Source organism: Rhagoletis zephyria, unplaced genomic scaffold (assembly GCF_001687245.7).
Source record: "Rhagoletis zephyria isolate East Lansing unplaced genomic scaffold, Rhagoletis_zephyria_1.1 Rzeph_scaffold_04558, whole genome shotgun sequence".
Taxonomy (NCBI): Eukaryota; Metazoa; Arthropoda; class Insecta; order Diptera; family Tephritidae; genus Rhagoletis; species Rhagoletis zephyria.
The window spans coordinates 169-21,332 of record NW_016161641.1 but is presented as its reverse complement, the minus strand read 5'-3'; the positions used below and the strand labels follow the sequence as shown (position 1 = coordinate 21,332).

At 34.6% G+C, this 21,164-nt stretch overlaps 1 protein-coding gene across 2 annotated transcripts in view; it reads left to right on the top strand.

Annotated features, from left to right (window-relative positions):
• sals (sarcomere length short) overlaps positions 1–20,628 on the top strand; it is a 47,318-nt gene extending 26,690 nt beyond the window's left edge. The window contains exons 2-10 of one of the 2 annotated variants that reach the window (XM_017626322.1): positions 17,738–17,864; positions 17,977–18,066; positions 18,347–18,590; positions 18,652–19,161; positions 19,358–19,495; positions 19,578–19,840; positions 19,920–20,019; positions 20,076–20,192; positions 20,250–20,628. In XM_017626322.1, coding sequence (XP_017481811.1) covers positions 17,738–17,864; positions 17,977–18,066; positions 18,347–18,590; positions 18,652–19,161; positions 19,358–19,495; positions 19,578–19,840; positions 19,920–20,019; positions 20,076–20,192; positions 20,250–20,450 — 1,790 coding nt within the window. In that variant the 3' untranslated portion in view covers positions 20,451–20,628. The remainder of the gene's footprint in view (positions 1–17,737; positions 17,865–17,976; positions 18,067–18,346; positions 18,591–18,651; positions 19,162–19,357; positions 19,496–19,577; positions 19,841–19,919; positions 20,020–20,075; positions 20,193–20,249) is intronic. The other variant, XM_017626323.1, reaches the window with a different exon arrangement.
• The last annotated feature ends 536 nt before the right edge of the window (positions 20,629–21,164 follow it).

Sequence of the window (21,164 nt, the reverse complement as noted above, 5' to 3'; positions counted from 1 at the left end):
GGGGGGCAACCGCAGCAGTGGAATGTAATGTAATAATGTTTATTGTTATGAGCCGCTTTATATGCGATGCTACCAGCGGCCAACCAGGACATAGAACGCACAAAAGATGTAAGGACAACAAGAATAACCACAACAACAACAACAACAGCAGAAAGCAGAGTTGAAAGAAAAAACTTGAGCCGTTGTAAAACTTACTACGTGAACATAAACGAACCAACAACAATAGTAACAAGCTACTAAGATGAAAAGTTTTCTAAGAGCTTGTGTAACTCAATGTGAACTTTAGAGTATGGGAAGGGGAAGAGGAAGGGGAAGGGGAAGGGGAAGAATGGATGTGCTGCTTTTCGGATCTATTTAAGTGCCTCATTTATATACAAAAGACGCCCGGAGATATTTTAAAAAAATATATCAAATAAAATAAAATTCTAGTTTCATCCGCATGGATAAAGTTGCAATTGTGAAAGTATCTGACGCACATACACGCACGCCTTAAACACATACACACACACGGGATATCCAGAAAATAAAGCAAAACGAAAATCAAATGTAAACTGGCGGTTAATTCAATTTCTACAAAAGGCTGGCAAGCATTCTGTGCATTTGTTGAATTAAAAATGCATGCAAACACCCTGTACGTCTTACACTAGGTTTACACATAAGTAGATTATCCTTATTTTCGAGCTTAACTCCCTAATCTGTAATTAGAAAAAGAGATAAGCCATACAAAATGCATCCCTCTTTAATCTGTAATCGTAAAAAATCTCAGATTAAACCGATAACTTTTCGGTGGCCAACCTAGGAGAGGAGAAATGCCAAATGTAAAAATAGACAAAAATGGACGCTAGCAAGGAAAAGCGGTTTGTAAAGGTATTTTTAATAATACCTTAAATTAAAACATATTTAAATTGCTTAATATAGCAGAAAAAAGTGATCACGGTGGCACAGAGAAGAAACATAGCTTTTCCTCGAGATGTGAGAATAACAAGCACAACAAATTTGACGGCTAATAATCTGAGATTTGCCTGTGTAAACGTGGTGATTACAAAACGAGCTTTGATTGAGATTATATTCATATGTAAATATACTTTTATGTTGATTTGAATATTTCCATTCGACATCTCAGCAAACCAAAATTTCCAAAATCTTAACGAAACGAATTTTCAAAGATAATTAAATATATACATACACTGGCAATCAACCGTGAGTGCATGGTATTTTTTGTTTAATATTTGCAATGTTTTTCAAGTTAAAATTTTTTTGTTTTTATAAAAATATAGTTCATGCTTTAATCAAAACCACATAAATCAAACTTTCAATCTTCATACAGAACTTAGAAAAATGTAACAAATTTTCGTCTGAATTTTGAACTTTTTAATATGAATTCTTAGAAATTTGGAGCGCGCAGATACATAGATCGGTATTTAATTATGTTAAAAGCAGTGCAGGTTTCAAGCGGTCAAAAAACCGCGTTGATTTTTAATGATTTCTTATTGCTGTCGGCTGTTTGCACCTTTTACCATATAAAATGGATTTTTTTTTAATAAAATAGGCAAGACCGTTTGCAAACAAAAAGTTTAAAATTGAGACGAAAATGTGTTGAATTTTTCTAAGTTCTGTATAAAGTTTGATTGTTTGATTTATGTGGTTTTGATTAAAGTGTAACCCATATTTTTATAAAAAAAAAAATTACTAAATTATACTAAACGGCCAATAAGCAACACAATCAAAAAAAAATTATTAAAAAAATTTTACCTTGAAAAACATTGAATTATTAAACAAAAAACACCATGCACTCACTTTTGATTGCCAGTGTACATACAGTTGTCCACTATTTTCACTATTTTTCATTTGTCTCTTTAATGTTTATAATTTTTTTATAAAAGCCTATTTGGTTATAAAACAAACATCATATAAATTGGCAATGCAAAGTTTATACAAAAATTATAAAAATTCTGCAAATTTTATTCAAAATTTCAAACTTTTTAATCAAAATATTAAAAAAAAAACATCTCGATATGCTGTTTTGTAGCCCATTAAACGAAGTACAAGTTTCAAGTTGGTAAAAATCCCGTAGATTGTTGAGAATTTTTTTAATTGTAGATGCTTCGAATTTTTTCCATTCAAAGTATGTTCGACAATTTTCTTTTATATGGAAGACATTACCAGCAAAAATGAAATGTAAAAAATCAACGGGATTTTTAACAGTTTGACACTTGCACTTCATTACACTACACTACAAATTAATGGACTACAAAACTGAAAACCAAAACTATTGTATTAGCATAAAAATTCTTTTATTTATGTGTGGTCAATCGGTGGGCTACCTGCAGCTCATTCCAATAGTGTCTGCTCTTATTTTTCGGTCTCAAAGTTATAAGACAAAAAAGCAAAAAGCTAAAAAACTATTTTTTATGGAACGGTCTAATGTACATTCATGTATGTGGGGCCAAGTATATAAAGTATGATAACTTAATTTTTTTTATTTTCAATCGTTTTTTTTTTTTTTTTGATAAACCATATTTAAAATAAGCTCTCATATTAGTACCTTACAAGAACCTTTTCAGTTTATGAAGTAAGTAAAATTAGGTCACCAAAGCTTTAATTTTTTGTGTATGCCTTTCTTCTTAAAACATGAAATAGGGTCATCATTTTTATACAGAGCATTCACAGATATATGAAAATACCAGCAGATTTATTAAACAAGTCCGTGGTGGATTGGTGAAATACTGAAAACCCTGGTTAATTTCACAAAACTATCGCAGAAGAAATTTGTCCAGTTTAAATTTAAAAAGCAAAAAAACTATTCAAAGTATTCATTTTAACAATAATTTGAAGCAATTTTTTGCACTTACCCAGTGAAGAAATATTTATGCAGTTCATGTACATTGATACATACATACATACATACATACATACATATGTGTGTACGTAATCGTGTACATAAGTTGAAATTTTGACTTTATCCCACACACGCCTTAGCAATCTTCTTTCGATGTTAGTTTGTATGTATGTACATATATTTTAGTGTATAAGGTAAGCATACAGTACCTACCTAAATACATTTCGGCATAAATTTTCGCATGAGTTCTTGAACGTAAACAAATTCATAAAGTCATGTGTGTGACCTCGTGTTTATAATTCTATTGAATAATATTTGTGTGCAATGAAGAAAACTCACAATGTTACAGACAGAGTTTTACAATGAAGACAAAGTAGCTGTAGCTGTAATATTTGTATACTTGTATTGAAAATAAAATCGTACTAAAGAGTTGATTCGAAATTCTTAAGTACAAGTGGAAGACTAGATAGACCTATAAACTAAAAAACAAGATAGACCCACCAACCAAAATGATAAGGACAATGACCTGAGTCACTTTGATCACGTCTTTAGCGATATCGCACTGCAGTTTGGTATTTTGTTGCTGGCGACAAGGTCTCCCATACAACTGATTGTACAAAAATTAGATTTGGTTTTATGACCCCTGCACTTAAGCTGCTAAAATTGTAGAACTTTTCACTATTTTTATTTATCATGAAACGAGAGAGTTTACAGGGAAAAATCGCCAAGATCGGTCCATATATATATGTATACATATCCGGGAACCGAGCAGAGAGTGTCATTAAGATGGCGTAGATCCGAATTCACATTTCCGCTTGGCTATGCTCAAAGATCAACTAATATGCATAATGGACCTATACGTACATGCATACGTCCAAATTTATGTACTAGGGCTGGGAACTTCATCCGGATTTTTCTACTATCCGGATAAACCGAATATTCGAATATCCGGATACCTAAATGAAAAATCCGGTTACTCTGGAAGCTAAGATAATATTCGGCTATCCGAATATCCGGATTATTCGTTATCAAAACGATACTTTCATTTCCCAATACCTGGCGCTCATAAATGTGTAGTAACAAGTTTTCTATTTCTACGCACAAAATTGTTTGTATAAATTTTAAAATTTCCAAAATTCTACTTTTTTATTTCAAAGGCTTCTACAAACGAATTAAAAAGTTCAACAAACAAATATATGCGTATAGAAAACTTGCTACTTCATATGCATGAGCGCCTGGTATTGGGAAATTAAAGTATCGTTTCGTAAAAATAAAAAATAAAATAAAATTGAACGGGAGAGTTTTTTCATGGCTTTAAAATATCATGGACGGAATAATGAAAGCTATTACGATACTTTTGGTCGTGGTGAATTTTTTACCAAATTGTAGCATTTCTAAAATTGATGACAGGAATAGTGCCATTTGTTTATATTGTGACAAAACGATACAAAACAAAAGGTCAACTTCAAGTCCGTCAAGAGCTAATTCACTCTATCGTGTGCATAATTGAATTCACGAATATTATTAATCAGTTTGTAGATTTTTTTTGGATATCTGAAAATACGAATATTAACCGGATCTTCGTAAATCCGGATATCCGAATACTTGCACAAGCGAATATTAACCGGATAACCATACTATCCGGATTTTATTCGTGTCAACGGATAATCCGCATGGATATCCGGATATGCGAATGTGCGGATAGTCCCAGCCATAGTATGTACATACATATATACAATAACAAATAGAAATGAATGCTGAATATTGCGAGCTTTGTTTATTTATTATTTTATTCATGTTTGCATTTCTGATTAATTCAAAATGAATAGTCGAGAGGCGGTTTATTGCATACAAACATTCATACCGAAAAGTATGTAAAATTTCACACATACATATATACATACATACATATTTATTTCTTGAAAGACAAATATGCAGACAATAAAATAAAGCGGATTGAATGCATTTCGTATTTATTTTGATGCCAATTAGCGCAGCGGTCAAGCCGCAAGGAGTTTGGGCAAACCAACTTGTTAATGGAAAACGTGCCCACATTTTGTATTCGAAACTGGCATTTTAAGTCATTTTGAAACTATTCAATTTTAGTATTCCTATTAAAATATTCATCTAAATATTTGCACTGTGGCTTCTGCATGGCTATGTAAGTTTGTGTTCATATGTACATATTTATATTCTATTCACTTTGTCTGAGTCTTCATACTGGTCGCCAACGTCTTAACCCAGTCAGCTTGCCATACTTGTTCCGCCTCCTGTCACGCTTTCCACGCTCGTTTACCACTATGCTTCTTAGCACATTTTCAGGCGCGCAATCGATGGTTATTGCTTTTCATTACAGCCATTATGACCAGAATTATTAATGGCGCATTCATTGCCTTGTTCTGGTGGCTGGGTGCTGATTGCATGCACAACAACAAAGTGTACTAAGCAACCTAAATTCTCGAGTATTGTTTTGATCGCAGCAAAGTCGTTGAAAAGACGCATATTCTATGTGGCTGCTTGGCGAAAGTGAAATTATGGATTTTCATTGTCAAATTTAAGTGGCAAGCATGCAATAATTTGGAACCTTTTTTCTACATACTTGGTAATTTAAGCGCTTTATTTAGGACATCGTTTTGCAAAGAACCCCCAATTGCACAGAGAAATTTTTCGTGAAACCTTCTTCAAATGATATGTATGTATGTATGTATGTATGTATGTCGTTTAACGCACTAAATATTGCGAATTTATAAAGCGCAATTTAAATTTAATTTAGTTAACGCAAACTCATTTCACCATTTCGTTTATTTCATTTGTTTACTCCATTTCCATTTTATACAAATTTCGCCGCTCGGTCGTCGTCGTAGCGTATGCTAAATCTTCTGGCTTACACTTATCCCGTCCATTCATTACAACTTTCATGCACTTATGCTAACGATCATCCTGAAAGCATGGAAAAGCACCCTGCAGGGAAACCGCGAACTAGTGAATCAAATTTCTATCTCCGTACTAGATCTTTATCGCCAAAAACGAACCGGTCCGATAGTAACTAGATCCCCACCAGTCCAAAAAAAGCGAAATGTGGTTCTTTTAAAAAACTATTTTATTTCACATTTTTCATTCGAAATTAGATCTAAGGTGACGAATTTAGAACTGGTTCGGATCTATACAAAAAGGGATGCAGCGGGGGCTTGTTTACCTTCCATAGATTTGTGTTTGGCGGCTTTTTCGTTCAAATACGCTTCCACTCTGCACTTCGCAGATGCTTTTTCATAGCCTGGTAATAAAAAAATGGATGTGAATCTAACCAATTAGAGAAAAGATCTCTGCAAACTCAGCTACATCCAAAGGTATGTAAACGTACATTTCTTACAATCATTCAAAAAAAAATTTCCCACCATGCAAAACATGAGAAATAGGCAACAATCGTCAATGGCAACAAATTGGCGACTCACCGATTTATTGCTGTGGTGACAAATCGGCAACATCACTTCGTTCATGTCAATTTTGAATAAAAAAGTTCTCAAAAATTCCGAAACTTATGAATATGGCGTCAATAGTATTGGCCAAAAGCGTCTAAATTGTGCCCAAAGACAAGATTGAAAAAATAGGAAGTCTCACAGCGAGAAAATGAATTAATTCCGATTGTAAGTTGCAATTTGGTATACAAAAAAAATAAATGAGGTATTAAAAAGAATAAAATTATTCCAAATATCGCCTGAAGCGATAAGAAAAGGACTCATTCAGGTAATAAGAAAACGACTCGCCCAGGCGAGTTGCCTTCGGCGGACGTTTTAGAGCGACCGGTAATAGGAAATCGATTCGATGGCAATATTACCGGCAATAAATTTGTTTCCGAGGGCGACACGTTTTCTTATTACCGGCAACACAAATTGTTTGGTGGGTTATTTCAAATTGAAAACACATTTCTTTGAAAATACTAATTGAAAATCGCACACACGGAACCATAAAGATTGAAAAGTCATACTTTTTTCTTTCGTCTGTCGATTAGAGCTGGTTCGGAACTATAGAATTTAAGACTAGTTCGGAACTATCGAAAAAGGGAGGCAGCGGGGTGCAAATGACACTTCCTAGGACATCGCCATGTTAAATTCACAGTACTGGGTCTTAATGTGCACCACTGCAGAACTAGAGATTTTCCCCACAAGGCACCGCAAACGCACTTGACGCCATTGACAGTATTGTATGTATGTATGTGTGATTGGTGCAGCAACGGCTTCGCCACTTGTCCATGGCCCTCCCATTTGAACTCTCCGACCTTTTTTGCAATGCTGATGATTTGCGGCGATTTTGCATGTATAAAAAATGCTTTCGGTTTGTTGCTCGGTGGCGGTGAGTTGAATTTCATTACTTAAAAATCTATTATTAGCAACCGTCTGTGCAGTCGTCCTGTTACTTACTTATGTAAACCATCAGATATATTACAGTGTCACTGGCAAATTTGAAATGTAGCAGATAGTCCACCACTTCTTTTTTCTTTTTTTTCGTTTGTGATTTGCATTTGGGAGGTTAACTTTGATTGCTTTGTGTACGAGTCCCTCTACTCGTCTTCAGATATTCAAGTTGTCGCCAATTTGTCTCATTGCTGGTTGCGGGGGAAGTGGTCGTCATTTGTTATTAATGTAAATAAAGTGGTGCCAGTGAACTTTATGGCTTAATAGCGGTACTTCTTTAAAAGTCCTATGTTCTTAATGCGGATGGTAGCTACATGAATTTTATTCAATAGATATTATTTAAAATTAATTTAAAATGTATTAGAAATGGAATAAAAGAACGTTTACATATGTAGAGATTATCCTCATTTACCAGCTTAACCTTCTAATACGTAATTTAAAAACAGATAGACCATAAAAAATTCCTAAAACTTTTTTGAGTCTATCTAAGTTTTATAGACGGTTTTTGCGTAGAAGAGGAAAAATTTCCAATGCGAAAGTAAACAAAGGTTAAGGTATTTTTGACAAAATACACATTAAAGTAAAATATATTTAAACTGCTTAATTTAGCAGAAAAAAGTGATCAAAGTGGCACAAAGATTTTAACTTTTCCTTGATTTGTTAGAAAAAATAAGCACAACAAATTTGAAGGCTAATAATAAAAAATGCTATTTTTATAAAAAACCTTTTATATAACAAATGTGGGAAATAAAATTCTCTGCATATTTGTATTTAACCATTTTGTATGAAAAATGCAAAATAAGCTTGCAAATCGCAAAAAAAAACGATAAAAAAAAATAAAATCCAAAATGGCTGAATATTTCCAAAGGAAATTTAGAGGCGAGACTGTGGATCCATGATCTACAGATAGAAGTAAACTGCATCAAAAAATCGCTGTTACAATTTTTTTATTTTTTGTTCCTACCAAATTTATCTAATTTTATTGAGCGAACCGCTATGTTTGGCACGTTCTCGGCCGCGTTCTAAGCGTCGTACAAAAAAAAAATTAAATTTTGGTATAAAAGTTTTTGAAGAATGAAATTCTCTACAACTTTGGAATTTCGATATGCTATGTACATATTTTCAACAGATATTGTCAAAAATGGCAAAAATCGCGCAAATATAAAATTTTTTCGCAGCTTTTGCTAATTTTTTACAATACAAATTTCTATTTAAAGAAACCTTATATAACAAATTAGGTAATTAAATTATCAGAAAAAACTTAAATCCAAGATGGCGGAATGTTGTCAAATGAAATTTAGGGGCAAAACTGTGAATCCATGATCTACGTGCCGAATGGAAGTAAACTGCATCAAAAAATTGCTTTTACAATTTTTTTTTTTTTAAGAAAAAGTCTAATTTTACTGGACTAGTATATAAAGGATTGATTTTGTTTTTTTTTTTCACACAAGTTTGTAATCAAATTATTTGCTAAGCTACAAGTAGGTTTGGGTAGCTTTTGAACTAAAGAGCGAAAGAGCCAGCTATCTTAATTGAACTAGTTCACTAGTTCGTTCATTAAAGCGAACTAAAGTGGTATGTGGCAACACTCCAATAAAAAAGGGAATGGAGACATATGGGAACTCATTTTTCGTTGTAAAGAAACAGCTGATAGGAATTCACGCTAAAAATACATTTTATTTCATTTAACTTAGAAATGCTTTACATCATTTGGTGTAATTTGTGTTAAAAAGTAATTATTTGAGTTCGAAGGCAAAATTGAAGAAAATAAAATTAAATGTAAGCTCTGATGAATTTCCATGAAATTCTTTTCGTGATTTTGGAGAAAGACGAATAAATGAAGACATGTCGTTATTGCATCAACATATCGATGGCTGAGTGGAAGATCGACCTATCTCGGCTGCCAGTTCGAAAACGCTCTATTTCAAAAAACTTTTCAAGAACGCCCTATTTCAGAATTTTATTGAAAAACACCCTATCTCAAAATTCGGTTCAAAAATGCCCTATCTCACTTCAAAATGTATTGAAAATATGCTGTTATAGGGCGTTTTTGAATCGGCAGCTGAGATAGGGCGTTTTTCAAACGAATTCTGAAATAGGGCGTTCTTGAAAAGTTTTTTGAGATAGAATGTTTTCGAACTGGCTGCCGAGATAGGTCGATCTTCCACTCAGCCATCGATATCGTCGTTTAAAGTTGTAGAAATTATTTTTTAGAGCGTGAAAACACTCATATTTCAAAACGGTTCTCTTTTTTATAAAGCAATCGCATTTCTGGTTAATATATTTCAGGACGAATGGATAAGGATTGAGCCAAGAGCTTGTGTGAGAAAATCCAATTTTTGGCAGCCAATGTCAGTTACGCGGTTTTGCAGAATGACGATACGCGGTTTTTTACTTTAAACGATGATATGTAGTATAAAACATATAGGCCCTTATTATGAGCTGCATTCGATTTTCGATCTTCGCTGGCTATCGAAGATCGAAGATCGAAAGTGAAATTCGTATTATGAGCTATGCAAGACTGTCGAAATTTTCGTTGAGTATCGAATTTTCTGTCGAACAGAATTTTACTTTCGATGGTGTAGCGAAGTGTTAGAAAATTGTTAAAAATGTATGATTTTGTATATGTTTTCTTACATTTTGGCGGCTAGACACTAATTTTAAACAATTTTTATTAATTTCATGCAGTTCTAACATCGTGAATACTAAACACAAGCTCGAAAGGCTGGTTTTACTTGTGAAAGAAAATCCCAATACTCCGTTGGCGCGATCTCTGAGAACAAAATCGTAGCGCTGTTGATAGTTTTAAAATATTTTAAATAGATTTGGCTCACAAACGCTTCTTTAGATGGTCGGAACTTTTTAATGAATCTGTAGACGAATTTCTTAAATATATTTTATATCAAAATATATTCGAAAGACTAATAAACTTAAACTCTCTTAAACATTTGCTACTCCTGGCCAGTTTACTTAGCTCTCATCCTCCGACGAATCGTTGAACCAGAACTCGTTGTACTCATTTTACTACGTTTTTATAAACTTGCTTTCTTTTTTACTTCATTTTAATTAGAACAAATTTACATAAATATGTATAAGCACACTATTTGGTTTGCTCGATTTGTAAACAAAGCTTCTCAGCGGTGAAAAATATACTATTGTGAACAACCTAAACGAGCGAAATTCACAATAGCGCTATTCTTCATCGAATGAGCGCCATAATACCAAATGAAAATTCGTTCGCTCAGCACTTTCGACCACAGTCGAAAATCGAATGCAACTCATAATAGGGGCCATATTTTTATTGGTTTTTAACTCAGCTCCTACTACCGAAGTAGTTCAATTAGGTGAATGAACTAAGACTCAGACAGATAGTTCATTGAGCTGAATGAACTAATCTTTAAAGAGGACTAAAAAATACAACTCTACTATATAGTATTAAGAAAACTTAATGTATAGTGGAAAAAGTTCCCTGGTCAGCCGTACGTCGGAGATTTGTAGGGATACTTCCGAATGACCGCTGGACAGCATTTGTTGTCTATTTTACGAAGACTTTCACAGATCTTTTTTTTTTTTTAGTTCTTCACAAGTTTTAACTCACTCTCCAGTTGTTCTTGTATACCAGCGAGGTTAATAAAAAAAATCCTCGATTGGACGACATTGCGGAAATTTAGTAGGATTCCGTTCTTTTGGTACAAAATTAACTTTTCGCTTTTTTAAAAACTCTAGCGCTTTAACCGCATAATGGGACGACGATCAAGATTTTACCCAAACATTCCTTCTGATATACGAGTACTTCTTGATTCACTGCACGGCACTTGGCTTAAACCCAGGCTTTATCTGATATTGCGATGTAGACCATTACTTTTAGTTCAAATGTGTGCTTGAACTTCAATTTCATATTGGAGTCACATTTGGAAACGTCATTTGTATAAAATCGATCCTTTCCAGCCACCTCTGATTTGCTGAAAGGAAAATAACTTTCGTCGTCCAATATGTAAGATTTTTTTTGAAAATTCGAATCATGCATCGACACTGCGGTTTTATGCGACCTAACTTTTTTTGGCACTTTATTTGAATTTTTTCAACGTTTTGAGATACAACTCTCATGGCAATTCATTTCTACAGCGGCGTCGCGTAGGCTTATGCCATCCTTATTGTTGAACTTATTCTTAAAGGTGGATAAAGCCAGTTTAGTCATGATCACTGGAATCCTTCCACTGTCACACTTTCTTTCCATACTCGAGAGTCTTAAGAATTCCATATAACGTAAATCTTGGAAATCCTTCGCTTTTAAAATGATTAACAGTAAATGCTTTTTGTGAAACTGCATAAAACAGAATACAAAATGAAAATATTTTTCTCAATGTTTCACATCTTTTTTGTAAAACATCTCAAAGATAATGAAAGGATAAGTGACTATCGTGAGATTATTTGATTCACGTTTGCTTAAGCTTACTATCTCCCCCAGTCAATGTGTACTTGTGTCGCGCACTTATGGATTGTGTACTTCGTACACCTTGCGCTCTTTCACATGGAAAACAGTGAAATTAATAAAAACAAAAAACCGCAAAAACAAACATCAAAAGTGGCGGGAGAAACCCTTTTCTTTTTCCAGTTGCACACTGAAAATGTATGTATGGAAAAGTTCAAAAAAGCAAACGCCAGCAACTTCAAGGATAACAAAAAAGGGCAAAAATTCAAGCAGAAACAAAAACAAATACAAATAAAAGTTCTTCTCTTTGCTGGCTTTTGCTAAAATTGACAAAAATCGAAATAAAAATGCGAAAGCCCCACCGCAAAATAAAGCGACTAACGCAGTCAGCGGAAGATAACAAGGACGACGACTATGCCGTTATGTGGATAATGAGCATATGACATGGGGTTAAGTGACGGGTTGGGCGCAAATTCGCGTCATCAACAGCAATGGGAGAGCAGAGTGTTATATACACCGCAGGCGTCGATGTAACAAAGCAAGTAAAAAAGTCTTTAAAAAGCAGAGCCTAGCGTGAGGACAGACCCCAACAGCGAGAGCGCTAGCAAGGACGATGGGTATGTATGTAAGTTGTCAAGGAAAGTCTACACACATACATACATACATATGTTAAAAGTAATTTTCTTTGCAAACGAAATAAAAACAACAGACGGCGAAATAATGAAGCTCACTGAATGTGCAGAAAATAAAATAATCCGTCTTTGAGTGATGGCTTTCGAAGAAAGCTAATTAGCAGCCTTTTAGGCGCATTTTGCGGAATTGACATTTTGACTGCGTGAAAAAAGCTTTTGAAAACACTACAACAAAATGAGCGAATGAAATGAGTTCGTGCGCCGACATCAATTGAAAATAATTCAATTATTCCAGTGGCGCGAGTCCCTTATACATACATACATATACTATGTATTATTTAGCGACAGATTATAATATTAGCAGCTAAGTACATGCAAATTTGTACATACATACATACACCCAGCAGAATAAGTCTGCGTACAGTGTTTTTTTTTTTAATATTCGCAATGTTTTTCATAATAAATTTTTTTCGTTATTTTTTTATAGAAATATACTTAGTTCATGCTGCATGAAGTGGCATATATGTAAATTAGTGCTTCAAAGGTTTTACAAAATTTAGGAAAATTCTACAAAATTTCACCAAAATTTTGAACTTTTAAACAAAAATTTTTAGAATTAGAGTTCACTCAACTCCAGTATAACTAAGTGCAAGCGTTAAGTGGCTTCAAGCTTCCATTGATTTTTGAGAATTTGTTTGCCTGATGAAGGTTGTGCATTTTCTCTATATAACAAATGCGTGATAGTTTTTTTGTATGGGAAGAAATTCTAAAAATTTTGTTTGAAAGTTGAAAATTTTGAATTGTGAAAACTTTGAAACCTGAATATACTTACATATATGCTATTTGATGCAGAATGAACTATTTATATTAAAAATTAACGAAAAAGATTTATTAAGAAAAATATTGGAAATATTAAAACAAAGGTGTACGGAGACTTATTCTGGTGGGTGCATGGATGTATGTACAATACTATTGAGCTTAAAAAAAAAAATAAGCTGGCTGAGAAGTTTACGTTTCCATTTTTCGTTACTTTTCTGTTCGTTTGACTATAAAAAAATAGGGTTCAGGTATCACAAACTGCACTGAGATTTTATCATAAAAGTGAGTGTTATCTTATTTCTTAATAATTCATTTACTTTTAAAAGTACAATATACGAATAACTAAATATATCGTCGATTAAAGTACAAAACCGCGTATCGTCATTCTGCAAAACCGCGTAACTGACATTGGCTGCCAAAAATCGGATTTGCTCACACATGCTCTTGCCTCAATCCTTATCCATTCGTCCTGAAATATACTAACCAGAAATGGGATTGCTTTATAAAAAAGAGAACCATTTTGAAATGTAGTGTTTTTACGCTCTAGAAAATAATTTCTACAACTTCACATACGCGGTTTTACATTTTGCTGATACGCGGTTTTTCACTTTAAACGACGATATGTATATCAACGTATTATCTTTTTACATACCCGCATAAATTTCGGCTGCGCTGAAAACACAGAAAGTCAAAACTATTATTTAATTAAAATTGTATGCTTTTAAAAAATTATATTTCGGAAAGTTCAACAAACGCAGACACCCTTCCTCATCTTTCGAACAAAGCATAGAGTACAAAAGACAATTTCGCACCAGGTTAAATATCTCGCCATTTCATCTGAATAAAGAAGCGAGACGATAACTTAGGCAAAAGATAGAAAATCTGAAAAAAGGGGTAGGAGAATTGTAAGGGTGAATGTTAAACAGCAAGTTGAATAGAAGTTAATTAGAATTTTTTACCTACGTACGTACATAAGTATTGTTCTGAAAATCTTAATGTGTAGTTCGGGACCGCAAAAACTGGGAGATGAAAAGAATGAATAAAAATGGACCACTAAATTAGCTGGACGATAGCAAAACGAACGGAAAACGGAAGACTTATGTAAAAGCCGCAGGCTGTCGATAAAATAGCAGGATACATAAAATAATTTTGGATTGTAAGTCAACGTAGGCTTTAAGTTTTAGTAGGGTAATTGGGGACCAAAATCCAACACAAATACAAAGGGGCCTTATATGTATGTACATTAGGGTGTCCCAGAACTAAGGGGGCATTCGAATTTTGTTAAATTGAATATGCGTACCCAAGGCTGGTTTTTATTTTTCTTTTTGCAGTATAATGCTTATTTTTACTTAAATAAAATTATAGTTTAAAAAACTAAAACCTCCCTATTATAACTGCCATTCGTACTGGAATCAGGTATGCAACTTGAGAATAGAAATCGCTGCATCTTTTAGGCGCATCAATATTACATAGTTACATCCCGAGCTAATAAAAGGTAAAAATGGGTACCGTGGTTTTTCCAAAATACTGCCTTAATACGAAAAAAAAAATTGTTTTGCTCCCTAATTTTTTTTTAATGCACAGAATTAGTATAAATTTTTCAATGGTTGATACAAAACGATATAAGCCAACGGCGAATCGGGCGTGGAAACACGTTATAAAAATGCATATAAATAGGTATATTCTTTTGCAACCGAGCTACAAAAGAACACTCGCTTCAATGACGAAATACATGCAAAGCAACAACACAAACTCGGCTATTTATCCGAGTTCACCAAAGGTCGGTTAAAAAATACGCAACCGTAAGGGTAGTGTTGTTAAGTGAAAAAACTAATATATGTAGATATTGCGAATTGTTAATGGGAAGTGCAGAGGGAAATTCTTGTTTTCGTATACGTATACAGTGAAAGTTATCATAAACGAACGCTCTAATAAGCGAACATCTCCTATAAGCGGACACATTCTTGGGAACGAACAATTCTTAGTTTTTTTTCCATACAAAACACTCTCCCATACACGGACTTTAGTTAGGAAAAAAAAATTCCCATAAGCGGACGTGAGGCTCTAACAAGCGGTCAATTTTTTCTTCAGTCAGATGTTGACTCTTGCGCTTGTATATGTACACAAGAACATAGTCCACATTCAAAGATATTTTCTTTTCTAGAAAATGTGTTGCCTTTTCGTTACCCTCTTCTTGCTGCTTGAACGAAGCGGGCAATGACATTGGACGGTAGGAAAGAAAACGCCATAAATTTGAATTTATTTTTGATTTTCCCTTTTTTTGTCTATTTAAGAATAAATATTCATTAAATTTAGATACTTGCAATTTCAATGTTTTAATTTTGAATTTTAATATTAGTTTTTACGAAATTCCCATAAGAAATTCCCATAATTCCCAAATTCCCATCTCCCACAGGCGGACAAAAAGTAGGTGACCATCGGAGTTCGCTTATGGAAGCTTCCACTGTATGTACATGATTTATATTTGAAATTAGTATATATATATTACGCAAATACCTCGCATAATTACTGATTTCTATTGTTTTTTGTGTCTAAATCCCGTTAAACAAATCACATTTTTCTTGCCATATACCAACAGGGTTGCTTAATTAGCTAAAACGAAATTTTAACCGAGATAAGCGTTCTTTTGTCGATTGTATATACTCTCTTGTAAAAAATAGGGACACGACATTTTGACCAGTTTATTATTTTTTATTAAAGTCTAGTTATTTAGATAATACTTAACACCATAACGAAATTAGCTGAAATAGAGTGTTTTTCAATTAAATTCTGAAATAGGGCGTTCGTCAATCAAATTCTGAAATAGGTTGTTCTTGAAAAGTATTCTGAGATAGGGCGTTTTCGAAATGCCTGCCGAAATAGGTCGATCTTCCATCCAGGTGTCGATATAAATATGTACATAAATCCACATTTCAAACTTTGTAGAGAAATAAAAAAAAATTACAGCAAACTTTTTATTCATAACTGTTAGAAAAATTCCAAGCTTGCAGTTTTGTAGCCTAGTAAATTCTAGTAATACTGTTCAAGTTTCGTGTTGATTTTTGATGGTCGACGGTATTATTATTTTTTTCCATACAAAAAAAAAATTGTGGAACATAAATAGTAAATTTGTATGGAAGAAAATTTGTGACACCGTCAACAAAAAAGATTGTCAAAAATCAACGGTATTTTTTAGACACTTCAAACTAGGAAATTGTCACTATTGCAACTTCTTTAATTTTTAAAAATTGTGTAAAAAATTAGAAATTTTGATGAACATGGCTTTTTTTGGACCGTATCTTTTTGTCTCGGGGTGTACAACAGGTACACATAGTGCCAGGAATTCCCTTTTTTTATTGAAAAACTGTTTAAAAAAATAGTGTGCTGTAAAAAATGTTTTTTTTTTTTATTGAGCTACTGCGAAACGCAATTTTTTCTTAATCAGTCCCAAACTTTTCCGCATATTCACTGGATTGATGGCGAATCTGTCTCGCGAAAATTCAGCAAATTTTGAACTTTTTAATCAGATTTTTTTTAATTTTTTTGAGTATGCAGTTGTGCAGCCCATTAAATTCTTGTAAAACAATGCCAGATCGGAGTTAGTCAAAAATCGCATTTATTTTTTAGAATTTTTTTGTTGAAGGGGCTTTGCATTTTTTCCCATATAAAGTATTTTCGAAAAAAAATTTTGTATGGAAGAGATTCACGCAGTCTCAAAAATCAACGGTAATTCCTAGCTACTTAAAACTTGTACTTTATTAACATAAAATTGATTGGGCTACAAATCTACATACTCAAAAAAATTCTAAAATATCTGATTAAAAAGCTGAAAATTTGCATGAAAATTTGCTTACTTTTTCTCGGGTTTTGCACAAAGTTTAGGAATGATATATTTGTTTTTTTTTTTGTTGTTGTAGAATGAACCATATTATTATTATATCATTACTTTTTAAATCCCTCATCAATTCAGTTTTTGTCACTTGCTAGAAACGGTTGAAGCACCTTAAACAGATTTACTTTAGGAAACTTTTGACACAGCAATTAACTTATTCACACAAATGCAGCAAAAAATATGCGAACACCTTCTAACCAAACACAAGCCATACTTATTTGAAGGCAACATAAAGTCTGTGGAGGCTACAACCGACATTGCATAATTACTACTCCAGCCGCAGCTGGCTCGCTTAAAGTTATCCATTGCCACTCGCCGGGAGTAGTAGCACTACCTCCTTTAAGTTGAGTCACAAGCACCGCACCACTTTACGCGCAGCGCAAATAGCGAAAAAAAACACTCGTAGATAAGAGAGAAGCTTCAAATGAAAGTATGTAGTTGGGAAAAGTGACTCTGGTTTGCGCCGCCATTGAATCAAGTTACTGCACTGCATCCACGCGAATCGTAACCTCATTAAATATTTCACTTTTTTGCATTCGCAATTTACTTAAGACTTATATTTTTAATGAATTAAAAGCCCTCTTAACGTCTTCTTTCCAACAACGTCTATTCTCCTTATGCATTTGCACTCGTATCCTGTACCTTCGCTGCCACCAATATGAACGCGTACTTAATTTGCCGGCTGGACCACATTTTGCTTTGGATTTGCAGTTCCCGCTCCTCCGCCGCTGCCTTCGCTGGTACCGAAAGCGCCACCACCACCGCCACCACCATTGGGCGCTGCTGGTCAAAAGCGCGAGCTGAGTGAAACACAAAAGGCCGTCATAGAAAAACTTAAGTGAGTTGAAACAAGTTGCTTGTGGCATTACTGATTTGCATAAATTATGACTTAATTGTGAAAAATAACCCATTGCATGAATTGAATTTTGCATTTTGTACCCGCCGAGTAGGACACGACCGCGCAGACGTCCCGATTGGTCCGAGATGATGAAGGAGGTGGAGTCTGGCAAGAAATTGCGTCATGTGCAGTGCAACGACAGGTGAGTGGTAAAAGGAAAAGGACAAAAGCGAGAAACCACTGAAACCACTGAAGGAAGACCAAATAAGCTTAACAAAGCTTAAATAAAACATATACGGAGCAATCAATATGCACACGTACATACCTATGTACATAAATAACTAAGCTAATTGCACACAAAAAAAAAACTTTAGGAATAAAGAAACTCAATTAGCATGGAGAGGTTTTCAAGCCTTTATGTGACTTGTAGCACTTGAGTTAACTGATAACTAAAAGCACATACGTATATATAAATTTTGCAGATCTCAGCCCATTCTCACTTGCAAATCAATGACGAAAGTGGACGATAAGTTCATCTACGAAACGGAAAAGGACAACTCACACAACAAACTACTGAAACAAATTCAAGGTGGCATCAAACTCAAACCCACACAGACAAATGATCGCAGTAAACCATTTATTGGGGGTTTGAGAAAATTCCGCAAACAGATGACAATAGAGGAGCAGATACAGAAGTCTCAATCGAAAATCAACCTACTAGCAGAGGTGAAATTCAATTTCGTTTCTTAGCTCTGCGTCTCATAACATCTAATTGCTTGTCCTGCAGGCTGCTACTGCTGCTGTTGGAGCCGCAGTCGGATCTGGCGCCGCTAGTGACCCGGCCATTATCACCAACAGCATTGTAGCTGCACTCTCAATTGACGATCCCAGCGGAGACGAACTCGACGATATTGACAAGATACGCGACGATTTGCAGAGCACAAAGCAGATGTTGGCCCTCGAATTGCGTAATCGCGAAGCGCAGGAACGGGAGAATAAGAAATTACTGGCGCAAATTGCAACTCTAGAAGCGGAGCTGGAGCGCGAGAAGTCTCGCGAAAAGAATCTGGAGTATGGCTCACGTATCATTGTGGCAACTATGGAACCGACAACCGCCAGTGAAGAGGCATACTTAAATTCACTCAAACAGGAAGCCGAAGATGCCCGCAAGACAGCCAAAGACCTAGAGAAGAAATATCTTGACACAGGCGAATTACTTGATCAAGCAAAGAGCGAGATTGAAGAGCAAAAGCGAACGATACAGATGATGGAGCGTAAACTGGCGCAGGCATTGCAGGTGAGTTGCGATAAAAATATTCACCCTAGAATTACGTTTGCTAAAAAAGTAGGCTTCTTAATATTATTATAAATCGTACTTAGCGTTTGTAAGAAATATGTATGCTTTAATGCTTAAATGAATTCTTAAAACTTGCAAGCTTTTCTTACTTCTCACCGCTATTAACCCAAAATTGAAAAAATAAAAATGCTAAAAGGGTAATGTGACGCCCCTGCCCTGTCCTATATGTAGTAGAAGGCAACAAACAAAGTATTTTTACTCACACGAAGACCCACTTGACAAGGAATCGTATTATGGCTTTGAAAACTATGCTAATTGCTACACTAACACAAAGGTAACACAAACTCACGCTTATCAGCATGCACTTGGAGGGTATACAAAGATAACTACTTATACTGTATTTAACAAATTTTTAGGGAGGCGGCTCTTTGAATGGTTCAAGACGACCCAGCGATGTGCATGGTGGACGTGATAGCTCACCAGATTTAGAACTGGATATGAGTGAAAGTGATCCTGACGAACCGGAGGAGAAAAAAGCGGAGCGCCGCGAACGACGTCTAGGGAAGGAAGTGAAGGTGCTCCGAAGCAAGTTGACAAAGATAAAAGTTAAGCGCGAAGCCGCGAAAAAAGAAAAGTTGGCACTGAAACAAGCTATGAAGAAGAACCATGTTATACTTAAGTAAGTACAAACATAATCTATGCTCATTCATCTATGCTGAGAATTGGGTACATTTTAATTGGTGTATTAAATGTGACAGAGAGGAAAACAAAAAGTTCAAGAAGCTGGAGAAGGAAGTTCAGAAGATGGCGGCCTCTATGAAGGACGAGGAAGAAGATGAGGACGATGATGAGGAAAAGGTGGTTTCATTCAAAATTACATTTAAGTTTGAAAATAATACTAACTACGATTTAAGGCAGAGGAACCCGAGGAGGATAACGATGCAGAAGAGACCGAGGAAGAGGAAGAAGATTCTGAGGAGTCGGAATCAGAAGAAAGCGAAGCAGAAACTGAAAGCGAATCCGAAGCAGAGGTATGATAAACTAAAATCAACCTGATTTAATATTTGCAAAACAAATTTTTCTCTCAGGATTCCAGCAACGCTGACAAAAAGAGTAATTTGGAACCGCGTGTGAAGAAACACGAGAGTCGTTTCTTAGCAATGAAGAAATGCAATGTATTGCTTCAAGCCAATGTAGATAATTTGCAAGACGAGATTACACAAATACGTGCCAAAGCAGCGAACTTGCAAGCGGAATTAGATGCGGTATTGGCTGATCTAGGTTTCTAAGCCTTTTTAAACGAATTTTTGTTAAAACGCGACATTTTGGATACATTTAAAAGCCTCATCTGAAAGCGGTCGTAAATTGCTTATTGTTTTGCGGTATTTATAGCTACTTTTTATGTGAATAACTAGGATTTTTTTCTAATAAATCAGAACTTACCTTATCTAGTAAAATGAAAACTTATCACCGTATTGAGTGGATTTCTTAACAATTGGCGAGCACTCTGGGTTACTCGTTTGGTCTTTAAACTCGTTTTAGCTAATACTGAATTGAATCTCAGATAGTTTTATTGATAGAAATTTTAACAAATCACATTTTTTTAATAGAAATGCTCAATATTTTGGCAAGCATGTGGTTTTTTGTAAGCCTTTAGTTTGTTTTCATTTATTTATTTCTGTTTTGAACTACGCATTTGAATGTTGTCTTGCAGTGGCCTTCAAACCACCAACGTTGTCATGGAGACTTTCAGTGGTCTTCAAGCCACCAAAGCTCAGAATCTGCCAGTGGTCTGCAAACCACTTTGGCAACAAAGTGCACTCCTAGAACGTTAACACATTCTAGCTACCTGGCAACGCTTGTAAAAACCGATTATACAAATTGTGAACCAGTAACCGATATATATTAATAAAATATGAATATGATGTCTTTTGTGTAAAGATAATAAAGTGCAACAATACTAGTATTTAAGCTCTCTTGCAATTCTTAAGAATTTTGTTTCT